The sequence below is a fragment of the Alligator sinensis genome, unplaced genomic scaffold, assembly GCF_000455745.1.
Source record: "Alligator sinensis unplaced genomic scaffold, ASM45574v1 scaffold47_2, whole genome shotgun sequence".
In the NCBI taxonomy this organism is placed as follows: Eukaryota; Metazoa; Chordata; order Crocodylia; family Alligatoridae; genus Alligator; species Alligator sinensis.
The window spans coordinates 2,053,225-2,062,760 of record NW_005842150.1 but is presented as its reverse complement, the minus strand read 5'-3'; the positions used below and the strand labels follow the sequence as shown (position 1 = coordinate 2,062,760).

At 43.2% G+C, this 9,536-nt stretch overlaps 1 protein-coding gene across 1 annotated transcript in view; it reads right to left on the bottom strand.

Moving 5' to 3' along the window:
• The window catches only part of BTBD7 (BTB domain containing 7), a 62,090-nt gene extending 53,152 nt beyond the window's left edge, over positions 1–8,938 (bottom strand). Inside the window, exon 1 of the mRNA XM_006025494.3 lies at positions 8,717–8,938. Coding sequence (XP_006025556.1) covers positions 8,717–8,798 — 82 coding nt within the window. The 5' untranslated portion in view covers positions 8,799–8,938. The remainder of the gene's footprint in view (positions 1–8,716) is intronic.
• Positions 8,939–9,536: the final 598 nt, after the last annotated feature.

Here is a 9,536-nt window from a genome sequence, read left to right as displayed (position 1 = left end):
TTCTACAGGAATTCAGTAAGTAGACAAAACAACAAAAGGATTTATTATATAGGAGAAAAAAATATAAGAAAAACTGACCATAAGTTTGAAGACAGAACAAGAGACAAGTAAAGTTTCTTATCTTCGCATCTGATTATCAACTAATCCTTCAGAGAGACCTGCCAGTATTTTCAGATATCAACCTGGCAGCTCTTACTGCTAGGGACATGGACTCATCCCAACCTGAGACAATCCAAAGACCCTGATGACCACCTCGCCAGACAGCCATTAAAATACTTCCAAGCCAGTCCCATCCTGCCTCTCCCATTAGCACTGTCCTAATTCCTTACAAGTCTCAATATCCTCCAAAAATTTCTCTGCTGGGACCTCTGACACTCCTTTGGTTAATGGGCCATTTCTCTCAGACACCTTTGCTATTGTGCAGTTGTTTTTCCTGCTTTCAAGGCACGAGAGCAAGCTATCCCGATGCAAAGAAAGAATGGGAAGTGCAGTAGGAGACCAACCTAAAGAGACAGCAATCTCTTTATGTAAAAGAGCAATATGATTGCTCAGAGCTCCAGTATGAAGCTGGAGATAGGCCTGTTGAGAGTCTCTGGGTTAGGGTCAGGGGGGAAAAGTAACAAGGGTGATGTTGTAGTGAGGGTCTGCTATAGTTCACTAGAGCAAGAGGAAGTGGTGGATGAGCCTTTCTTCAAACAACTAGAGGAAATTTCCCAATCACAGGTACTGGTTCTCATGGGGGACTTCAATCACCCTGACCCCTGCTGGGAGGGCAATGCAGCAGTGTGCAGACAATCCAGGAAGTTTTTGGAGAGTACTGGAGACAACTTCCTGGTGCAAGTGCTGAAGCAACCAACTAGGGGATGTGCTCTTCTTGCCTGGCTGCTCACAAACATGGAAAGATTGGTGGGGAATGTAGTAGGAGATCGCAACTTGGGCAGCAGTGATCGTGACATGATTGAATTCAGGATCCTGAGGAAAAGAAGGATGAAGAGCAGCAGAGTAAGGACCCTGGACTTCAGAAAAGCAGGTTTCAATTCACTCAGGGAACTTATGGGCAGGATCCCCTGGGAAGCCAGGCTGAGAGGGAGAAGAGTCCAGGAGAACTGGCTGTACTTTAAAGCCTTACCGAGAGTTTAGGAACAAACCATCCTGATACACAGGAAGACCAGCAAGTGTGGCAGAAGACCAGCTTGGTTTAACAGGAAACTCTTTAGTCAACTAAATCACAAAAGGAAAGCTTATAAGAAGTAGAAACTTGGACAAATAAATAGCGAGGAGTATAAGAGCATTGCTCAGGCATGCAGGGATGAAGTCAGGAAGGCCAAAACACAACCGGAGTTGCAGCTAGTAAGGAATGTGAAGGGTAACAAGAAGGGTTTTTATAAGTATGTTGGTAGCAAGAGAAAGATCAGGGGAAGTGTGGGTTCCTTACTGAATGGGAGAGGCAGCCTAGTGACAGAGGATGTAGAAATGGCAGAAGTGCTCAATACCTTTTTCACCTCAGTCTTCACAGGCAAAGTCAGCTAGCAGACTACTGCACTGGGCAGCACAGTTTGGGCAGGAGGTGAGGAGCCAACAGTGGTGAAAGAACAGGTTAGGGACTACTTAGAAAATATGGATGTGTACAAGTCTATGGGGTGCTGAGGGAGTTGGCCAGTTTAATTTGTCTTCATCAACCTGAAAGATGGCATAAAGTATACCCTCAACCCGTTTACAGATGACGCCAAGCTAGGGGGAGTAGTAAATACACTGGAGGGTAGGGCTAGGGTTCAGTGACCTAGATAAATTGGAAGATTGGGCCAAAAGGAATCTCCTGAGGTTCAACAAGGACAAGTGCAAAGTCTTGCACTTAGGACAGAACAATCCCGTACACCAGTACAGGTTGGGGGCTGACTGGCTGGGCAGCAGCTCTCCAGAAAAGGACCTGGGTGTGACAGTGGACAGTAAAGTGAATATGAGCCAGCAGTGCGCCCTTGTTGCCAAGAAGGTTAATGGCATACTGGGCTGCATTGGTAGGTGTGTTGCCACTAGGTCAAGGGAAGTGATTCTTCCCCTCTATTCAGCACTGGTGAGGCCATAGCTGGAGTACTGTGTTCAGTTTTGGGCCTCACACTACAGAAAGGATGTAGACAAATTGGAGAGAGTCCAGGAGGGTGACAGAAGTGATGAGGAGGCTGGGGGACATGACTTCTGAGGAAAGACTGGGGGAACTGGGCTTATTCAGTCTAGAGAAGAGAAGACTGAGAGGGAACCAGCCTTCAATTACCTGAGGCAGGGTCTAAAAGAGGATGGAGCTGGACTGTTCTCAGTGGTGGCAGATGACAGAACAAGAAGCAATGGTCTCAAGTTGCAGCAAGGGAAGTTTAGGTTAGATATTAGGACGAATTTTCTTACTAGGAGGGTAGTAAAGCACTGGAACAGGTTACCCAGAGAGGTGGTGGAAGCTCCATCCTTGGGAAGTTTTCAAAACACAGCTAAACAAAGCTTTGGCTGAGATAATCTAGTTGAGGATGGTCCTGCTTTGAGCAGGTGGTTGGACTAGATGGCCTCCTGAGGTCCCTTCCAACCTTAACTTTCTATGATTCTTCAATGGAGTTGAAACTCAAAAAGGAATCCTACATGTAGAAACGTGGTCACAGTACTAGGGAAGAGTATAAGAAATCATGCAGGCATACAGGGACAAAATTTGGATGGCTAAAGCATGACACAAGTGGCAAAGGACACAAAAAGGCAATAAAAAGAGATTCTACAAATATGTCAAAAGTAAGAGGAAGACGAGAGAATCCAGAGGTCCCTCATGGAATGCAGAAGGCAATCTAATCAGACGATGCATGGAAGCTTAAATATTTAATGCCTTTTTTTTTTTTTAAACTTTGGTCTCTATAGAAAGGGCAGCTACCAGATGACAAGTGCCACTCCAGGACATATGTTGGGTCTGGCATGCAGGGCCAGTCTGTAGGCCTGATCTAGGGACAGATGGGTTTGACATCGCTGGCACATATGATAAATCCTTTTACTGTTTTGCCTCCTTACTAACTACCTGTGGTAAAGAGTGATCTTGGAGCAAGTGATAGTCCAGGCTAATCCAGTCTATGGAAAGGGGAACCTCGAAGTTGAAAATTCTAACAACTCAGGAGGAACTACCTGGAGCTGGCAGATTCCTTGCTTGTCGCCGTGGGGTCCTATGTAAGGGCAGTGGAGATGAGGCTTGCAGGGATAACGAGTTAATCAGAGGGCAAACCCTGATCTGTTCCTTGGGACAAATAGCAGGACAATGAGGAGAAAAAAAAACACTCAGGACTCTAAGGGTATGATGCAGAAGGGTCTGTGACAGAATAGCAAGATATGCTAATCAAAATGAAGGAAATAATTGATTAAAAATGTTTGTGCAATCAACCCTCCACTTACCTTTTTATGTACGAGGCTCAACTTTCTGAACCAACTGTAAAGGCAAATATGGATGTGGTACAAAGCAGACTATATAGATTAAGAAAAAATGTATTTTTCTTCAAGAAAGATTATTTTCTTCCGAATGGCATGTGGGAAAAAACAAAGCTGTCAAGCCTAGCCAGGAACAGCACACTGACCTTCATCATACCATCAGAGATTCTCTTAACTATTACAAACAAGGATCCACAATTTTTGTAATCATTTTTGTAGAACAGTATTTGTATGTTTATAGTAATAATATTCAATGTCTGGCACAAATTTAAGAGGAGAAGTTTTATATGAATTTGCAAATTGAAAAAAAAAAATAACGCTACCACCAGACCCAAAAGCACCTTGAAGTTTGTGGTCTCTATTTTTACCGTAAATTTTCTTAGAGCTTTACTATTTTAAGCGGGCTTGAGGAACAGTGATGTTACAACATTACTTTGACATTAGTCTGTCAAAATGCTGTATCATCAGTTGAATACCAAAAATACGACATCAGATGAAGTCACATGAACTGTGAAACACAAGCCCTGTTCAGAGCCATTTTATGGCCTGGTACATACTGTAGAAACAAATCAAAAGATAGTTTCTATAAAACTGTTTGTTACTCAGTTCTGTCCTGGATAGCTGTTCAACCACAATATATCTGTTAGAATGAGGCAACTAAAACCCTACCTGGTGGTTTTTTATGGAATTATAGCTATTGTTTCTGCAACTCATTAACTGATAATAGCTCAAGGAAGAAGAAAGCATCTTTCTCTGTTCCATCATTCTATCCACGTTAGTTTAAATTCTATCAGACCAGAAAAATGTACAGACTGTTCAGTTTGACTGACAAGTATACTTATGCCAAGACGAGTTTAAATAATAAAAAAAGGTTATGACAACTCTTAAGTGCAATGCAGAGTTCATTGAATAATTCACTGGAAACAAAAACACCCTCCCTGCCCCATGTTATTCACTAATCTCCCCAATGTAACATTTCTACTTCTACTACCAGTATTAGACATGACCAGAAATCTGGTCCAAGCTTTATTTTCTATCCATAAAATGCCACTCCACTTACTGCACTATATAAATAATTACATGATAGAAATAACATTTTAGTGGAAAGAACAGGCAGACGCATCACAAACAAGGATATGAATATTTGTATTTGATGGTTCATGATCTTCAGGCTCCAAGATAAAATATATTCATATTCTATTATTCATAAGGAACACAGGCCAGGACATCTTGCACCCTTACTTTTTTCTACCAACTGCCATAAGATAATACTTGCACCTTAGTCAAAACCAAAATATGGTTCAAGTCAGTTTGTACTAGTTACAATCTATAGGGTTTAGCTAAAATTAATACTAATGCATTAACTAAAGCAGGAGTGTCAAACTCCCTAGGCCCCCTGGGCTGAACCCATACACAAGGGCTCCTCATGGGCTGGATCTGGACTATGAGGAGCTTTGAAAGCTATGTCTGGACCCACCTCCAGCAGTATTGTGAACAGTGGTACTGTTAAGTGATGTCAAAAGATACGATCTTCAGTCCATATTTTTGGCACCCCTAACCTGATGCAAGGAAAGTTGGTATTTATTTCAATAGACTGATAATAGTGCCTTTAATACTTCACCACTCAGCTTTCTACCATTGGCAAAAGCAAGACCCTTAAAATACAGATGCATCAATGAGGCAATTTTGAATTCACAGCAGTTAGCAGTTCAGCATATACCAGTTAAAGAAGACTATTTTCAGAGCATGTCTCCCCTATGCTCATTTGACTTTTTCTTTTTTAGGATGTAGAAGAGGGAAGTGAAAAACTTATTTTCTCCAGATACAGTGAACTGTTAAAATGCTGTTTATTTTAAAGTGACAATAGTACTTTCATGCTCCACAGCCCAGGTGCATCTTTGAACAGATAAATATTTTCAAGAAACAGACAACTGCCCAAAGAAACTATACTGGCACTTTATAAAGAATAATGGAACTTGTCTAGTCCTTCACATCCCTATAGCTTAAAAAAAAAAGAATTACAGAATTGTGCTAAAAAACAAAACAAAAACATGCCACAGACAGAGGTCCTACTAAAAATGGTATGAGATCCTTATTCTGAATTTTGCAAAATCATTCATAAAGTTGATAACATAATGCTTAAAACTTGAAAATATTTTGTTCTGTCAAAGCAGTGCCAAAGAATAAACACTAAACAAAAACAATCCAAAACTAGAATTGCTGCTATTATAGGTTGTCTTTATTAACTTCAGGCAAATTCAGTGTCACTAGAGATGCAGGAACAGATGTTATGAAAAGTCTTCACCTGCTTTGCCAACATGGTCCTACATCTAAATACACACACTTGGCTTAAGTGGTGACTGTCATAACCCAAAGGTATGATTTTGCGTGTGCTTCGGCAGCAGAATTATCCCCGCCAAATTGCAGCTTCATTGCACGGGAGAGTTTTCTACTGCGGAGGAAAACTCCGGTGCAAGGACGAGTTTCCCGCCTATTTGCAGCTTCTTTTGCAGGGTGCATTGCTCAAGTTGCAAGAGAAATGCACGGTGCAAAAGAGTTCCCGCCACCTGCATGCAATTTTGTGTCCCGCTATTGGCTAGTTCTAAATTATTCCCACGTGGCGGCTAGCGATTGGCCTGTTAGCCGTATAAGAGGCTTGAGCGGTTTCCGCCCAAGCCGAAGAGGACTCCACATCCATCTCGTGGGGACTCTGGGTACACGGCAGGGAAGTAAAGACCCCTGTGTGAGATTCAGAGGAGCTTGGCGACCTGATCCATCGCCCACCTCTTCCCGTCTTCGAGCGGAAAAATTATAAGACGTATCTACGAGTCCGATTTTGGTGGCACGCTCACCCAGAGCATCTGGAGCTCTGTTTCCGTGGAGCCTAGCAAACTCCACGTGACCGTTCGTGTTGTCTTTGTCTGCACCCGCAACTCAAGCAAGTTTTCCAGCCTACACCACGACCATCTCTGGTGTAAGTAAACAATCTTTAAAACTACTGCTACGAGTCTGTGCCTAATTCTAGCTTGTCGCGACCCTCTCTCCGACCCCGTGTGCCCAGGCTGCTGGCCACAGCCCGCGTGCAGCACAGAAAAGGGCCCGGCTTGTGCCCGGCCCGCACAGTGACAACAATATTAAGCTTTAAAAAGGTTAAGAAGTCATGTCAGAAAGCCATGATTTGAACTTAGGTCCCGGTAGTAAAAAGGCTAGAGCACGCTACATCAATTACAAATCTAGCCCTTGTATTTTAAGCAAGTAAATAGTGTCATGATTCTGAAACATCTTCCACAGACAGTCAGCCAATTAAGAGAGAACTAGCTTCTAAGAATAAACACCTATTCTGAGAAGTACTGACGTGTCAGTTACCAATTCTAAGTACCTATGAAACTACATGAATGAACTGAGAAATATGAATCAAGACAGAAAAAGGCAAAGAAAGAAAGGGAAATAAAAAAAGAATTTCATAAACAGAGACAGTCAAGGATACAAAGAGAGAGAGATGGATAGCCATAATGGTAATCATCTTTATTCGTATGCCTATTATTCTTATATAGCATGCGTCATCATGGTACCTTGGGTTTTCTGGCTGGGATTAGAGATGCTTAAGATTTGGGTACCTAACTCTCTCTAGAATCTGGCTGCTTTGTTTCTTTAGTCTCCTTTGACGTTCTTAAGCTTAAATCTCAGTGCATATTTGTGGGTCCCTAAAAAATTTAAAGATGAAATACCATATGCCAGCATGCATCATGAGTCTACTGTTAAAGACCCAAGTATCCATGCACCTTCCAAATACAATTAATAGCATCAGCAAAATTCCTACGACATTTTTAGGGCAACTAGCTTTTTCTTTTCAGAATGAACTTCTGCTTGGTTCACTGATTTTATTTTCATTGCTCAGTTGATTTGACTGTTCAGTTACCAATTCTAAGTACCTATGACACTACATGAATGAACTGAGAAATAAGAATCAAGAAGGTTTAGTCTTTTGGAGTGAGGGGAAAATATCATGCTCAGAGCTGATACTCAGAGCTCTATCATTAATAGAGCTGATATAGTTTGCGGTGGAAAAGGTGGAAGTTAAGACAAAGTGCTTATTAAGTTAATCAGAAAAGAAAGGGACACAATAGGAATGCCAGCATTTTTAAAGCTTGAAGAATGGAATTACACTTTTTTTTCCTATTAAAATATGCAGTACAGAGCTCTGATGAAACAGCATGAAAACTAGTGGACATAATTATTAAGTTAAAGACCATTTTTCAAATGGGACTGTTGACATGGATAGTTGAAATGGCTGAAAGGGTCTACCAATGTTCCCTCTAAGGAGTAGCGGTCTGTGAGTGTGCCGCCTCGGTCCGGCGTGGGACACTTATTGAAGGGGGATGAGGGGTTGGAGGCTGAAGCCGAGAGGCTGGGGGTCAGAGGCTGGAGCCAGGGGCCGGAGCCAAGAGGCTGGGGGCTGGCATGGGCTCCGCTGGCTCCGGGGAAGTGCTCCGCTCCCCCACATCAGGGCCAGGTAGCGGAGCACTTCCCCAGAGCTGGCAGAGCCTGTGCCAGCCCCCCACCCCAGCCTCCATTCCTGCCTTGCCTCACCTCCGGGAGGAGCCGCTGCCTGCCCTGAGTGAGGCTCCGCCAGCTCTGGGACACTGCTCCGCTCCCCGGCCCTGACGCCACATGCCTCCTCGCTCCCTGAGGCGATGCAGGGGAGGGAGCAGTGTCCCGGAGCCAGCGGAGCCTCACTAGGCCAGGCAGTGGCTCTTCCCTGAGGTGAGGCGAGGCAAGGCAAGGCAGGGGTGGAGGCTGGGGTGGGGGGCTGGCGCAGGCTCCGCCAGCTCCAGAGAAGTGCTCCACTCTGTGGCCCTGATGCGGGAGAGCGGAGCACTTCCCCGGAGCCGGCAGAGCCTGCGCCAGGCTCCCACCCCCACCTCTGCTGATGCGCGGCCTTGAAAATGCTGTGTGCAGCCACACTTTTAGTTCGCATGGCCACACACGCACGTACCTTAGAGGGAACCTTGGGGTCTACTACAACAGTGAATGTTACAACATGACATTTGTTTATTAGGAACTGGGCAAATGACCTCTTAATTCACATAGGCCAAAAAGTTATCACACAGTATCAAATTTCATGCACTGTTGAACCTGAACAGAATCAAAACTGGTCATCTAGAAAATAAGAGGCTTTTCATAACATGACCAATATTGCAAGCAGTCAGAGTTCACTGTATTTACCATCTAGCAAATGTCAAAAAAGTGACAGGAGAATTGAAAAAGTTACCTATGAATGTCTGCTGTGCCTGTGAGTTTCCCCCTACCCTTGGGGAACACGAATGAGGGTAGTTAGATGCATTAGCACCCATTTTCTTCAGTCATTCAGGCATTCCACCTGCTGTCTCTTTAGTGTATAATCCCATAATCCTTTATAAACCGTCAGCCTCAGATCCAGCACTCTGTTCCTCCATTTCTAAAAAAAAAAAAAAAAAAAGACAATAAATTCCTTTGTTTTAAACAACTGTTTGCAGTAAGTTAGGTGGGGAAAAAAAAAACTCATTTGCTAGCACAGGGGTTTTCAACCCTTTTTTCATTTGCGGATCCCTAAAAAATTTCAAATGAAGGTACGGACCCCTTTGAATTATAAGTGTAGGTATTCACATACGTTTGATTGCTCATAGTTATCTTTCATGCACCCCTTAGACATTGTCTGCAGATCACAGGTTGGAAGCCACTGCATTAGCACAAAGTATATTTTCAAGATATATATAGATATACACACACAAACACTTTAAAGTCATTTTGAGAGAGTTTTGCTTCCAAAAGAATACTTTTTTTCCCAAATCATTATTACTGATGCAGTTCTATGTAAAGTATAAAAATCATAGAAAGTTAGGGTTGGAAGGGACCTCAGCAGGTCATCTAGTCCAACCACCTGCTCAAAGCAGGACCATCCTCAGTTAGATCATCTCAGCCAAAGCTCTGTCTAGCTGGGTTCTGAAAACCTCCCAAGGATGGAGCTTCCACCACCTCTCTGGGTAACCTGTTCCAGCGCTTTACTACCTTCCTAGTAAGAAAATTCTTCCTAATATCTAACCTAAACTTCC